Source organism: Oncorhynchus mykiss, chromosome 1, assembly GCF_013265735.2.
Source record: "Oncorhynchus mykiss isolate Arlee chromosome 1, USDA_OmykA_1.1, whole genome shotgun sequence".
NCBI lineage: Eukaryota > Metazoa > Chordata > Actinopteri > Salmoniformes > Salmonidae > Oncorhynchus > Oncorhynchus mykiss.
In genome coordinates this window covers 54,204,498-54,220,546 of record NC_048565.1, presented here as the reverse complement: position 1 = coordinate 54,220,546, position 16,049 = coordinate 54,204,498, and the positions used below count along the sequence as shown (strand labels likewise).

Here is a 16,049-nt window from a genome sequence, read left to right as displayed (position 1 = left end):
TGACATCGCCGAAGTCGATTGCATTTAGATAATTTGGCAGTAGGTCCTACCAGCCTCACAACCACAGATCACGTGTAACCACGCCAGCCCAGGACCTTCACATCTGGCTTTTTCACCTGCGGGATCGTCTGAGACCAGCCACCCAGACAGCTGATGAAACTGAGGCGTATTTCTGTCTGTAATGAAGCCCTTTTGTGAGGGAAAAACATTCTGATGGCTGCGCCCCTGCCCAGTCATGTGATATCCATAGATTATGACCTAATGAATTTATTTCAATTGACTGATTTCCTTATGAACTGTCAACTCAGTAAAATCGTTAATTGTTTCATGTTTAAATATTTTTGTTAAGTGTATATTAACCAAGTAATGGGTTTTTAATCATGTCACTCTTCTGTTCTGCTGTTGGTCTGTAGGCTGTCTCCATGCTGTAGAATGGCCATTGGAATTTTTATGAAGGTATTCTAGCTTAATTACACATACTCTTACTGTACATGCTCAGCTCTTCTAGCTGCATAGAATCAACCTCTGTACAGGAAATAAAATATTTTATCATGGACAGTAACTGTAGCCCACCTAATGAACTAGGTAAGCTTTCCTGATTACGTTTCACACTAGTAGGTTTCAAACCAATCTGTGTCATTAGGAATTATGGATTGTACGGGTGGTTTAGTTCAGAAGTAGGGAAACTGAAAGTGGCCAAGGGATAGTATTGCCACCCACTGCTACCTATATACAATTACTGTCTGTTATGATCAGAACCATGCATGAAAATTAATGTTTGGTCAAACCATGTTTAGTTGCAAATTATCCTGCACGTTGTCCACCCATGTTTAACATGACTGACTTTACAGGTGAACTTGGCTCGGTTGCTCTGGTAGTTTTACAATGTTGGGGTGACTTAGCCTTCCTGAAAGTCCAATTTGTGGTGGTGAGGAGTCTCATGTAGGCCTAGTGGGCTCTGCATCTACTATCTTGCAGGGAGTCTGAGAGAGTGGAGACCAGTTACACTGCCAGGTGTGAGTCCTGCAACAGCACCTGTTGTAATTCTTCTCTTGGCTGGCAGTTTTGGCCCGGAAATCAATCAGACTGGACGGCTGTGACATTGCCTCGGGCGGACTCGCTGGTTTCCCGGTTCTCACTGTTTGTTTATTGTTGTCCCACGGAACCAGCCAAATGTATGCTTTTGTGAGCTTCACGTCATTGCCCTGCGAATTTAATTTCCAAGTTGTTTTATTTACTCTTGTGCATGCTAAGAACAAAAATTCTAATTCAGTAGAAGACAGAATTAATGGCTTTCTTTGACGTTGCAAGTTGATCCATAATCCAAGGTGGTTGTGCAGGATTCAAAGTGTCGTCCCTTTGAAAGTAATACTATAGGCCTTTGAAACAATGAGCTTTACACAGATTCATGGCATCATTACAGTTAGGCTTGGGCGGTATTCCATGTATATACCCAGGGGTCACATTAGCTTTCAGAAATCAGCATTTTCAAAACACAGACCATCATGCAATCTGCGTTTTTAAACCATTTCACTTACATTTTATATTGAACTTTGACATATTTGTGATCGGGGGCATGCAACTATTAGCTTACAATGAAAAAGACGATGCATGGCCATCGTATTTCTGTTTATCATAGAAAGAATGAAGCCAGCTACATTTCGTAATGTTTTGCTTGAAGGTGATGTTGCATTTTACTGGAGAACAGTAGCTACACGTCAGTCAGAGTGCTGTCTGACTGATCAATGACGAGCAAACATTTTTCATCTGAGTGGAGAAGTGCTTAAATTAGTCTGAAGCCAAGCAGAAAATACAATGAGTTACATTTTAGATCTGCGTTTCTAAAAAGCAGCAAGATATTTTTATACCTTTTTGTCTGTGTGACCGGTGAAATGAAGAACACAATCTGCTTTATCTCTTAATGTATTGCACAAGTTGACTGCAAGTATTCACTTAGAAAGTAGCTACAAATATTCAAAGTTTATAAAATAAGAACTTCAAAGAAATAGTTCCAACGGTATTGATAAACCATCTTGTGGCTATTTCCAAATAACCCAGTTAACGGTATCGGGTTGCATTAACACAGAATTCTGATAACTATTTCTTTGACGTTTTTATTATTGTTAGCTACTTTTTAAGTAAATACCTGCAAACATGTGCAATATGTTAGGAGATAAAGCAGATCACGTTCATTATTTCATCCCTCACATTATTTTTCATTATGAAATTTACCAGCATTCCCCAGTAACATGGTGTTTGTTTACAAGTACACAAACAAGGAGAGACTGGAGCCTTGTGAGTCACTGACTGTTGTGCTGCATTCGCCAGGCACTCTAATTACAGTATGGAATGCGCAACTTAATATTTGCCAGTTAGATACTTTGTATAGGTAGTGTGTTTTTCACTCCTTCAAATGAGTGGATTTGGCTTTTTCAGCCACACCTGTTGCTGAATACAGCCACACCTGTTGTTTTTGTCACACTGCCACACCTGTTTCAGCCACACAGCCATGCAATCTCCACAGACAAACATTGGCAGTAGAATGGCCTTACTGAAGAGCTCAGTGACTTTTAACTTGGCACCGTCATAAGATGCCACCTTTACAAAAAGTAAGTTTGTAAAATGTATGCCCTGCTGGAGCTGCCCCGGTCAACTATAAGTGCTGTTATTGTGAAGTGGAAACGTCCAGGGGAAACAACGGCTCAGCCGCAAAGTGGTAGGACACACAAGCTCGCAGAACGGGACCGCCGAGTGTTGTAGTGCTTAAAAATGTTGCTTGGTTGCAACACTCACTACCGAGTTCCAAATTGCCTCTGGAAACGTCATCACAAGAACTGTTCTTCGGGAACTTCATAAAATGTGTTTCCATGGCCGAGCAGCTGCACACAAGCCTAAGAACACCATGCACAATACAGCTGGAGTGTTGTAAAGCTTGCCGCCATTGGACTCTGGAGCAGTGGAAACGCGTTCACTGGAGTGATGAATCACGCTTCACCATCTGGCAGTTCGACGGACAAATCTTTCTTTGACTGATGCCAGGAAAACGCTACCTGTAATGTTTTTGGTGGTCTTGGGCTGTTTTTCATGGTTTGGGCTATGCCCCTTAGTTCCAATGAAGGGAAATCTTAACGCTTGTTTATTTGCTGTTGGCGCAAAGGTCAGTTACTGTGTTTTCTGTTTTGCGTACAGCGGCTGTTTTAATGTTTCAATTGGATGGTATTCAACCTGGAGACGGTGTGAAGGTAAGTGGGAGTTAATTATCACATTCCTTCACTATTTTTACTATTCACAAGGTTACAACATTCAGCCGTTTGTACGTCCAAGGCTATGTTGATAAATATCCTAAAATACTCAAACAAAAAGTGAATAACTGTTTTTTTTTCCCAGGCCGTTTGACTCATAACCTTGCTTTTTTTTTGCCAGGATGTACAATGCATTCGGAAAGTATTCAGAACCCTTGACTTTTTCCACATTTTGTTATGTTACAGCCTTATTCTAAAATGGATTACCATTCTCCCCCCCCCCCCCCCCCCTCATCAATCTACAAACACAATACCCCATAATGACAAAGCAAAAACAGGTTTTTAGATATTTTTGAAATGTATCTTTTTTTTATCACGTTTATGTAAGTATTCAGACCCTTTACTCAGTACTTTGTTGAAGCACCTTCGGCAGCGATTACAGCCTCGACTCTTCTTGGGTATGACGCTACAAGCTTTCCACACCTGTATTTGGGGAGTTTCTCCCTTCTCTGCAGATCCTCTCAAGCTCTGTCAGGTTGGATGGGGGCGTCGCTACAAAGCTATTTTCAGGTCTTTCCAGACATATTCGATCGTGTTCAAGCTCTGGCTGGGCACCTCAAGGATATTCAGAGACTTGTCTCGAAGCCACTCCTGTGTTGTCTTGGCTGTGTGCTTAGGGTTGTTGTCCTGTTGGAAGGTGAACCTTCGCCCCAGTCTGAGGTCATGAGCACTCTGGAGCAAGTTTTCATCAAGGATCTCTGTTGTCGTGGCGATCATTAACATGATGACTGTTATCAAATCAACTATGTTTATTTGTTACTAAATTTAAATTAATCATGTAACAATTAACGCATTGTGAATTTGGGGCACCACAGGAAAGTAAAAAAAAAAAAAGTTACCATCTCTGAATTAAACTCTAAACTCTCATCGCCAACAGTCGCTTATTAATCATTACCTCATATCGGTCTCATTTTGAATGTCGCAGACCTCTTGAATCCACAAGAACCCCAGCCTTTTCTGATCATTCAGTACTACACCAATTTGATTTAATAATTTATTTACTAACTAAATAATAACACAGAATACACATACACACTTACATGATATAAAAGTCCCTAGTGGACTAAAACGTTATGACAGCTTGTTACACATATGGAGAGGGAGGGGAAGATAAGAGATGGAGAGTCAAATGTATCATACATTTGGAAACTACCCTCAAAATAATAATAATAATACTTTGCTCACAAACCATTGCCTGTTTGGGGTAAGGAATGTAATGTATTTACGTGTAGATGTCTTTGTCCTTCGTTTCTCTGAAACCAATCTGTCCTTCTATGGGAAGTGGCTCGATGGATGTAAGGCTCTTGTTGTCCACCAGAGGTTAAAATGTCCTTAGTTGTTCTGGCTTATAGTGGATATTTCTTCAGATTCACCAATGATTGTCTGATGTGCTCGTCTCCTTCTTCCAGAGTTTCTAACCATTTCAACGTGTGGCCAACGCTCCACACTTTTCTGGTCTGATAGGTGAGGTTATCTTCTCACCTCGTGTTGAGTCTTAGAGTTTCAACCATTCGTAACATTCAGCTCACGCTGTCTGTCTGCTGGTCTGATATGTTAATTCTTAGCGAGTCCTTTTAAGCACTCTGGTCGGAAAGGCGGTTCCATCACACTGACATGCTCTTGTGACCTCATTAGGGGCTTGGCTTAGTTAATGTGCAACGGACAATGAAAACTATTATCTCTTTAGAAAACCAAAAGCATATTCCTATCTTAACCTTTCTAGCGCAGACGTTCTGCTAGCGGAACCTCTCGACAACATTCCGCTGAAAAGGCAGCGCGTGAAATTCAAAAATATTTTTTTGAAATATGTAATTTTCACACATTAACTTAAGGTATAGGGGGCAGCATTTTCACTTTTGGATAAATAGCGTGCCCAATTTCAACTTCCTGCTACTCATGCCAAGAATATAAGATATGCAAATTAAATCACTGAAGTTTCTAAAACTGTTTGAATCATGTCTGTGAGTATAACGGAACTTATGTAGCAGACAAAACCCAGAGGACTAACCATTCAGATTTTTTTTGTCCAGTGAGTTCTCATTGGGAAACAATATTTCTTAGGAACTTGTTTTCAGTTCCTACCGTTTACACTGGATGTCACCAGTCTTTTGAATTTGGTTGAGGTTATTCCTTTGTGCAATGAAGAAGTGCGGCCATCTAGGAACTGCGTAACACTGTTGAGAGTTGCGCAAGACTTAAAGTAGCTTGGTTTGTTGTCTTCCTGTATTGAACACAGATAGACCCGTCTTCAATTTGATCGATTATTACCGTTTAAAAATACCTAAAGTTGTATTACAAAAGTAGTTTGAAATGTTTTGGCAAAGTTGACAGGCAACTTTTGAAATGTTTTGCAGTGACGTTGCGCAATTTGGAAACAGTTTTTTTTCTGGATCAAACGCGCCAAATAAATTGACATTTTGAATATATATGGACGGAATTAATTGAACAAAAGGACCAATTGTGATGTTTATGGGACATAATGGAGTGCCAACAAAAGGAGCTCGTCATAGGTAAGGCATGTTTTATATTTTAATTCTGCTATTTGTGTAGTGCCTGCAGGTTTGAAATATGCTACCCTCTTTGTTTACTGTTGTGCTATCATCAGATAATAGCTTCTTATGCTTTCGCCGAAAAGCCTTTTTAAAATCTGACATGTTGGCTGGATTCACAACGAGTGTAGGTTTAATTTAGTATCTTACATGTGTGATTTAATGAAAGTTTGATTTTTATATAATTTTATTTGAATTTGCCGCGCTGCATTTTCCCTGGCTTTTGGCCAAGTGGGACCCAAGCGTCCCCTATATACCATAAGAAGTTAAAACAAGTCCAATACAGCAAATGAAAGATAAACATCTTGTTAATCTACCCATCGTGTCCGATTTCAAAAATGCTTTACAGCCTAAGCACAACATATGATTATGTTAGGTCAGAGCCAAGTCAAAAAACAGTCATTTTTCCAGCCAAAGATAGGAGTCACAACAAGCAGAAATATAGATACCTTTGATCTTCATCAGATGACACCCATAGGACATCTTGTTACACAATAAATGTATGTTTTGTTCGATAAAGTGCATATTTATATCCAAAAATCTCAGCTTACATTGGCGCGTTACGTTCAGTAATGTTTTGATTCCAAAACATCCGGTGATTTTGCAGATAGCCACATCAAATCCCATAAATACTCATAATAAACATTGACAAAAGATAGAACTATTATTCACATAATTAACCTTTTATAACTAGGGGGCGCTATTTTAATTTTTGGATGAAAAACGTTTTAAACAAGATATTTTGTCACGAAAAGATGCTTGACTATGCATATAATTGACAGCTTTGGAAAGAAAACACTGACGTTTCCAAAACTGCAAAGATATTGTCTGTGAGTGCCACAGAACTGATGTTACAGAAAAACCCCAGATAAAAATACAATCAGGAAGTGCCGCATTTTTTGAAACCGCCTCATGGCAATGACTCCTTTATATGGCTGTGGAGGAGCTAGGAGTCAGCTTACCTTTTCCACGTTTTCCCCAAGATGTCTGCAGCATTGTGACGTATTTGTAGGCATATCATTGGAAGATAAGAGACTACATCTACCAGGTGGTCGTTTGGTGTCCTCCGTCGCAATTATTGCGTAATCTCCAGCTGCAGTATTTTTCCGTTTGCCTCTGAGAAACTGACTGCCAGGAATGATTTTTCATCGAATAGAATTGTGAAAAACACCTTGAGGATTGATTCTAAACAACGTTTGCCATGTTTCTGTCGATATTATGGAGCTAATTTTGAAAAAAGTTTGGCGTTGTAAGTGACTGCATTTTCGTTTTTTTTTCTTAGCCAAACGTGATGAACAAAACGGAGCTATTTCTCTTACACAAATAATATTTTTGGAAAAAATGAACATTTGCTATCTGAGAGTCTCGTCATTGAAAACATCCGCAGTTCTTCAAAGGTAAATTATTTTATTTGAATGCTTTTCTTGTTTTTGTGAAAATGTTGCCTGCTGAATGCTAGGCTTAATGCTATGCTAGGCTATCAATACTCTTACACAAATGCTTGTGAAGCTTTGGTTAAAGCATATTTTGAAAATCTGAGATGAAAGTGTTGTTAACAAAAGGCTAAGCTTGTGTTTCAATATATTTATTTCATTTCATTTGCGATTTTCATGAATAGGAAACGTTGCGTTATGGTAATGAGCTTGAGGCTATGATTACGCTTTCGGATACGGGTTTGGAGTCGCAAGAAGTTAAAGAGACACTTCTCCTTGCAACCGCTGTGTCAGATTTCAAAAAACCTTTACGGGAAAAGCGTAATCTGAGAACGGCGTTCAGAACCCAAAACAGCCAGAGGAATATCCGCCATTTTTGAGTCAACAGAAGTTAGAAATAACATTTTATAAATATTCACTTAAATTTGATGATCTTCATGAGAATGCACTCCCAGGAATCCCAGTTCGACAATAAATTACTGATTTGTTCCATAAAGTCCATAATTTACGTCCAAGTAGCCACTTGTTGTTAGTGTGTGCAGCACAGTAATCCATCTTCATGAGGCGCGAGTACTTCGTCCAGACAAAAACTCAAAGTTCCGTTACAGGTCATAGAAACAAGTCAAACGATGTATGGAATTCATCTTTAGGATGTTTTTAACATAAAACATCAATACGCTTCCAACCGGAGAATTCCTATGTCTGAAGAAAAGCACTGGAAGGAGCTAACTCTGCTGGGAGCGTGCGTCACGAGCCTGAGACACTCCGCCAGACCACTGACTCAAACAGGTCTCATGACAGGTCTCATGCCCCTCCTTTTATAGTAGAATCCTCAAACCAGTTTCTAAAGACGGTCGACATCTAGTGGAAGCCGTAGGAAGTGCAACTTGACCCCATAGACACTGTTTTGAAAAACAAGCTTTGAAAAACTACAAAAGTTTTAGAAACTTCAGTGTTTTCTATCCAATAATAATATGCATATATTAGCATCTGGGACAGAGTAGGGGGCAGTTCACTCTGGACACGCTATTCATCCAAAAGTGAAAATGCTGCCCCCTATCCCAAAAAGGTTAACAGAGTTTCATCGTTTTTCATATTCTATTATCATATTGGATGGAAACTTGAAAGCTAGAATGATTTTCCTTCCTAAGTTAGAGTATTTGGTCAATACAGTTTTTATTAACATCACAAAGTAATAAATAATATGACAACATTCTTTAGATCCCCATGGACCATTCTTAACATTCCTATCTTATAAATATTGCTCCAAAGTTCACTCTTTGGGTGTTTTTATAGTTTTGGGCAGCAAAATGTCTCTGTAACAAAGACATTCCTTTCCCAATACTGAGGAGCAAAGAGATTCCTCTCCTGCCTAATTTACGACCGAGTGTTAAGGGGTCAAAACCTCTTCTGTGGTTAAGAGGGTCTGGTTGTTGTAAGCTATTTACCAAGCTGATCTGAGGCCTTTAATCCTTGACCAGGAGAGTCATGACACTACTTTGCTCCTTTCATCTTTGCCTCAATCTTGACTAGTCTTCCAATCCCTGCTGCTGAAAAACATCCCTACAGCATGATACTGTCACCATGCTTCACCGTAGGTATGGTGCCAGGTTTTCTCTAGACATGACGCTTGGCATTCATGCAAAAGAGATCAATCTTGGTTTCATAAAACCTTTTCTTTCTCATGGTCAGAGTCCTTTAGGTGCCTTTTGGCAAACTCCAAGCGGGATGTCGTGCCTTTTACTGAGGAGTGGCTTTAGTCTGGCCGCTCTACCATAAAGGCCTGATTTGGTGTGCTGCAGAGTGCTGCAGAGATCGTTGTCCTTCTGGAAGGTTCTCCCATCTACACAGAGGAACTCTGGAGCTCTGTGAAAGTGGACATCGGATTCTTAGTCACCTCCCTGACCAAGGCCCTTCTCCCCAGATAGCTCAGTTTGGCCAGGTGGCCAGCTCTAGGACTAGTCTTGATGGTTCAAAACTTCTTCCATTTAAGAATGGCGGCCACTGTGTTCTTGGGAACCTTCAATACTGCAGAGATGTTTTGGTACCCTTACCCAAATCTGTGCCTCGACACAATCCTGTCTCAGAGCTCTATGGCCAATTCCTTCAACCTCATGGCTTGGTTTTTGCTCTGACATGCACTGTCAATTGTGGGACCTTTATATAATCAGGTGTGTGTCTTTCCAAATCATGTCCAATCAATTGAATTTACCCCAGGTGGACGCCAATCGAGTTGTAGAAACATCTCAACAATGATCATTGGAAACAGGATGCACCTGACCTCAATTTCAAGTCTCATAGTAAAGGGTCTGAATAGTTATATAAATATGGTCTCTTTTTTAAAACATTTTTAATACATTTACAACAATTTGAAACATGTTTTTGCTTTGTCATTATGGGATATTGTGTGTTGATTGAGGAAAATAATGAATTTTATAATAAGGCTGTAATGTAACAACGTGGAAAAAGGGAAGTGGTCTGAATACTTTCCGAATGCACTGTATTCCCTTCAGGACTTATGTAATGTACTGTATTCAATGGACATGATTCTTTAACATGCAGAATAGACTATTAAACCCAAGCCATGATTATGACCTCCAGAGTATTTTGTTACGAATCGGATGGGGACAGTGTAATTGTTTGAACTACGCATATTGACATTAAAATGGTTTCCATCATGGATTGTGTGACAAAGCTTTGGAAATGTAGAATATTCTCTGGTTGTGATGACTGCAAGCTTGAAACCACTGATTGAACTGTGAGAATTAAAGGTGTTGTTGTCTGATGTTTTTACCATTCTCCTTCTGTCTCTGTACACAGGCTGAACGTTCCCCCGGACTGACTGGCACACTGACTGACTCAATGATGGAATTACAAACATTACAGGAGGCCTTGAAAGTGGAAATACAAGTCCATCAGGTAGGAGGGGAAAAAAGAGGTGTTCTCTTGTTCATCAGCTCAGTGTTCAGGCTCTTTGTTAGGCCTGCAAATGTTGACATAGTACTCTAATCAACTGGGCTAACTGTCAAGTTGAATCACCGCTATTATTAAGAGTCCTATCAAATAAAGTAAAAATGTATTACACAGTTTAGCAGATGGTGGGTGCAGAGAAATGCGTATGTTCCTATCAATCAATGCAGTAAATGTCCAACAAGCACACAATAATGAAAAATGTTTAAATGTTAATGTTGTACAGCAGTAGATATGTAAATAGTATGTAATCATTATTAAAGTGACCAGTGTTCAATGACTATGTACGTAGGGCAACCGTCCCTGAGTAGCTGGCAAGTGACAGTGACTAAGGGACAGAGTTGGGTCCCCAGTCCACCTGGCTGTGCTGCTGCTCCAGTTTAAACTGTTCTGCCTGTGATTATTATTATTTGACCATGCTGGTCATTTATGAACATTTGAACATCTTGGCCATGTTCTGTTATAATCTCCACCCGGCACAGCCAGACAAGGACTGGCCACCCCACATAGCCTGGTTCCTCTCTATGTTTTGGCCTTTCTAGGGAGTTTTTCCTAGCCACCGTGTTTCTACACCTGCATTGCTTGCTGTTTGGGGTTTTAGGCTGGGTTTCTGTACAGCACTTTGAGATATCAGCTGATGTACGAAGGGCTATATAAATAAATTTGATTTGATTTACTGGGAGGAGGCCGTCTAGTTTTGGCTGTTTAATTGTCTGATGGCCTAGGGATAGAAGCTGTTTATGTAATGTCTTCGCCTTGTAGATGATAGTGGGGGAACAGTCCCTGATGAGCTTCTTGACCTTCCTGTGACACCGGGTGCTGTAGATGTCCTGGAAGGCAGGCAGTGTGCCCCCGATGATGCGTTGGGCTGACGGCACCACCCTCTGGAGAACCCTGCAGTTGCGGACCGTACAATTGCTGTACCAGGTGGTGATACAGCCTGACCGGATGCTCAATTATTTTGGTATTTTATTAGGATCCCCATTAGCTGTTGCAAAAGCAGCAGCTACTCTTCCTGGGGTCCACATGAAACATGACACAATACAGAACGTCCAGGCAAGAACAGCTATATTATGGTGTATCTTTAGAAGTTTGTGAGAGTCTTATGGGCCAAGCCAAATTTCTTCGGCCTCCTTAGGTTAGAGGCGCTGTTGCGCCCTCTTCACCACGCTGTTGGTGTGCATTTCAGGTCTTCAGTGACGTGCACGCAGAGGAATTTGAAGTTTTTTTACCCTCTTCACTGCGGCCCGTTGATGTGGATGGGGGCGTGCTCTCTCTGCTGTGTCCTGTAGTCCACGATCAGCTCCTTTGTTTTGTTGACGCTGAGGTTATTTTGCTGGCACCACTCTGCCAAGGCACTCACCTCATCCCTGTTTTTTTAAGTGATTTAATGTATTTTTTATTTCCTTTGTTTAACCAGGTAGGCCAGTTGAGAACCAGTTCTCATTTACAACTGCAACCTGGTCAAGATAAAGCAAAGCAGTGTGACAAAAACAACAGCACAGAATTACACATGGGATAAACAAACATACAGTCAATAACACAATAAAAAATCTGTATACAGTGTGCAAATGAAGTAAGGAGGTAAGGCAATAAATAGGCCGTTGTGGCGAAGTAATTACAATTTAGAAATGAACACTGGAGTGATAGATGTGAGGGAGATAAGTCTCTAACTTCAGTGTTTTTTGCAATTCGTTTCGGTCATTGGTAGCAGAGAACTGGAAGGAAAGACGGCCAAAGGAGGTGTTGGCTTTGGGGATGACCAGTGAAATATACCTGCTGGAGCGTGTGCTACGGGTGGGTGTTGCTATGGTAACCAGTGAGCTGAGATAAGGCGGAGCTTTACCTATAGACTTATAGATGACCTGGAGCCAGTGGGCTTGGCGACTAATATGTAGCGAGGACCAGCCAACGAGGACATACAGGTCGCAATGGTGGGTAATATATGGGGCTTTGGTGACGGATTGCACTGTGATAGACTGCATCCAATTTACTGAGTAGAGTGTTGGAGGCTATTTTGTAAATGACATTGCTGAAGTCAAGGATCGGCAGGATAGTCCGTTTTACGAGGGTATGTTTGTCAGCGTGAGTGAAAATTGGAAGCCGATTCTATATTTAATTTTGGATTGTAGATGTTTAATATGAGTCTGAGTTTATAGTCTAGCCAGACACCTAGGTATTTATAGTTGTCCACATATTCATATTCAAGTCAGAACCATTCAGAGTAGTGATGCTACGTGGGCGGGCAGGTGCTGGTAGCGATCGGTTGAAGAGCATGCATGTAGTTTTTCTAGCATTTAAGAGCAGTTGGAGACCACGGAAGGAGTGTTTTATGGCATTGAAGCTCGTTTGGAGGTTTGTTAACCTTTCTGATCTCCCCATCCCGGATCCGGGTTCGTGAATACAGACTCAAGCTCATTACCATAACGCAACGTTAACTATTCATGAAAATCGCAAATGAAATGAAATAAATATGCTAGCTCTCAAGCTTAGCCTTTTGTTAACAACACTGTCATCTCAGATTTTCAAAATATGCTTCTCAACCATTGCAAAACAATCATTTGTGTAACAGTATTGATGGCTAACGTAGCATTTAGCATTAGCATTCAGCTGGCAACATTTACACAAAAAAACAGAAAAGCATTCAAAAAAATCATTTACCTTTGAAGAACTTCAGATGTTTTCATTGAGGAGACTCTCAGATAGCAAATGTTCAGTTTTTCCTGAAAGATTATTTGTTTAGGACAAATCGCTCCGTTTTCTGCGTCACGTTTAGCTATGAAAAAACCCCTGTATCCAGGATTGTGTAAATCTATCAGCAAGCTCATTAGCATAACACAACGTTAACTATTTATGAAAATCGCAAATGAAATGAAATAAATATGCCATCTCTCAAGCTTAGCCTTTTGTAAACAACACTGTCATCTCAGATTTTCAAAATATGCTTCTCAACCATAGGAAAACAATCATTTGTGTAAAAGTAGCTAGCTAGAGTTAGCATTTCGCGTTAGCATTTAGCGTTAGCATTAGCGTTAGCATCCAGCACGCAACATTAACAAAAACATAAAAGCCTTCAAATAAAATCATTTACCTTTGAAGAACTTCTGATGTTTTCAATGAGGATACTCTCAGTTAGATAGCAGATGCTCAGTTTTTCCAAAAAGATTCCTTGTGTATTAGAAATAGCTCCGTTTTATACATCACATTTGGCTACCAAAAAAAATCCATAAATTCAGTCCTCAAAACGCAAACTTTTTTCCAAATTAACTCCATAATATCGACTGAAAACATGGCAAACGTTGTTTAGAATCAATCCTCAAGGTGTTTTTCACATATCTCTTCATTGATACATCGTTCTTGGAAACATGCTTTCTCTCCTGAATCCCAGGAGAAAATGCCTGCACCTGAAGATTACGCACAAATTTAGACAAAGGACACCGGGCGGACCTCTGGAAAATGTAGTCTCTTATGGCCAATCTTCCAATGATATGCCTACAAATACGTCACAATGCTGCTAAGACCTTGGGCGAACGACAGAAAGTGTAGGCTCATTCCTTGCGCAATCACAGCCATATAAGGAGAGAATGGAAAACAGAGCTTCAGAAATTCTGCTAATTCCTGGGTGATGCATCATCTTGGTTTCGCCTGTAGAATGAGTTCTGGGGCACTTACAGACAAAATCTTTGCAGATTCTGAAACTTCAGAGTGTTTTCTTTCCAAAACTGTCAAGAATATGCATAGTCGAGCATCTTTTCGTGACAAAATATCGCGCTTAAAACGGGAACGTTTTTTATCCAAAAATGAAATAGCGCCCCTAGAGCTCTAAGAGGTTAACACAGTGTCCAAAGAAAGGCCAGAAGTATACAGAATGGTGTCGTCTGCGTAGAGGTGGATCAGAGACTCACCAGCAGCAAGAGCGACATCATTGATATATACAGAGAAAAGAGTCAGCCTGAGAATTTAACCCTGTGGCACCCAATAGAGACTTTCAGAGGTCCGGACAACAGGCCCTCCGATTTGACACACTGCACTCTATGTGAGAAGTAGTTCGTGAACCAGGCGAGGCAGTCATTTGAGAAACCGACGAGAAACCTGTAGGCTGTCTCGTCGTTGTTTGTAATCAGGCCTACCACTGTTGCGTCGTCAGCAAACTTGATGATTGAGTTGGAGATGTGCTCAGTCATGAGTGAACAGGGATTACAGAAGGGGGCTGAGCACTCACCCCTGTGGGGCCCCTGTGTGAGGATCAGCTTGGCGACGGTATTGTCTACCTTCACCAACTGGGGTTGGCCCGTCAGGAAGTCCAGGACCCAGTTGCATAGGGAGGGGTTCAGACCCGGGGCCCTGAGTAATGAGCTTGGAGGCACTATGGTGCTGAAGGTTGAGCTGTCGTCATTGAACAGCATTCTTACATAGGTATTCTTCTTGTCTAGGTGGAATAGGGCAGTGTGCAATGCAATGGCAATTGCGTCTGTGTATCTGTTGGGGCTGTATGCAAATTGTAGTGGGTCTATGGTGTCAGGTAAGATGGAGGTGATATGATCCTTAATTATCCTCTCAAAGCACTTTGTGATTACAGGAGTGCTATAGGGCGAAGTCATTTAGTTCGGTTAACTTTGCTTTCTTGGTTACAGGAATGATGGTGGACGTCTTGAAGCAAGTGGGGACCATCTACTGGGATAGTGAGCAATTTAATTTGTCCATAACTCCAGCCAGCTGGTCTAGGCATGCTCTGAGGACACTGCTTTGTATGCAGTCTGGGCCGGCAGCCTTGCGAGGGTTAACTTGTTTAAATGTCTTACTTGCTTCGGCTAGGGAGATCAGGAATACACAGTCCTTGTGAGTGGTGGGGGTCCACATCGGTGGCTCTGTGTTGTTTTCCTCGAAACAGGTGTTTAGCTTGTCTAGAAGTGAGGCGCAGTGTCTGAAGTGTCTGGCTTTCCCGTTATAATCAAGGGTTGTCTGGAGTCTCTGACACATGCGTCTCGTCTGAGCTGTTGAATTGTGACTCCACTTTCTCTGTACTGACTTTTTGCCTCCGATTGCCTTTCGTGGTCGTAGTTGGTCTGTTTGTAATAGTCAATGTTTTCAGGCACCTTACGGTAGTTTGCATTTTCTGTTTTGCGAGAATGCTGCCATGTCTCCCTGGTTTCTGAAATGGATACGTTTTCATCACAGTAGGAACAATGTAACCTATGTGCTTCTGATGAACCCAGTCACCGAGTCAATGTATGTTTGAGAAGATCCACTGAAGACCATTGCATTATGGGGTGAATCCATACTTCCACTTAAGTGGAATTTTTACTCCGATTTGACGTCAACTCACAACTAGGTACATATTAGAATTAGCGGCGAATCCTAACTTCCTTTTACAGTGCATTTGTAAAGTAAAGACTCCTTTACTTTTTCCAGATTTTGTTACGTAACAGCCTTATTCAAAAATGTATTTAATAAAATCCACAATACCCCATAATGACAACGCGAAACATCTTTTGTGCATTTTTAGCAAATGTATTAAAAATAACAAATAGATACCTTATTTACATAAGTATTCAGACCCTTTGCTATGAGATTTGAAATTGAGCTCATGTGCATCATATTTCCAATGATCATCGGTGCTGTTTCTACAACTTGATTGGAGGCCACCTGTGGTAAATTCAGTTGATTGGACATGATTTGGAAAGGCACACAGCTGTCTATATAACGCCCCACAGTTGACAGTGCATGTCAGAGCAAAAACCAAGCCATGAGGTCGACAGAATTGTCTGTAGAGCTCTAAGACAGGATTGTGTCAA

The 16,049-nt window shown here is 40.9% G+C and overlaps 1 protein-coding gene across 7 annotated transcripts in view; it reads left to right on the top strand.

Annotated features, from left to right (window-relative positions):
• LOC110525336 (PHD finger protein 21A) overlaps positions 1–16,049 on the top strand; it is a 110,848-nt gene that overhangs the window by 3,440 nt on the left and 91,359 nt on the right. For 2 of the 7 annotated variants that reach the window (XM_036980403.1, XM_036980395.1), the window contains exons 2-3: positions 3,190–3,242; positions 10,105–10,203. In XM_036980403.1, the coding sequence (XP_036836298.1) occupies positions 3,201–3,242; positions 10,105–10,203 (141 nt within the window). In that variant the 5' untranslated portion in view covers positions 3,190–3,200. Of the gene's footprint in view, positions 1–413; positions 457–3,189; positions 3,243–10,104; positions 10,204–14,888; positions 14,937–16,049 lie in introns of all 7 variants that reach the window. The other 5 variants (XR_005052162.1, XM_036980401.1, XM_036980407.1 and 2 more) reach the window with 4 other exon arrangements.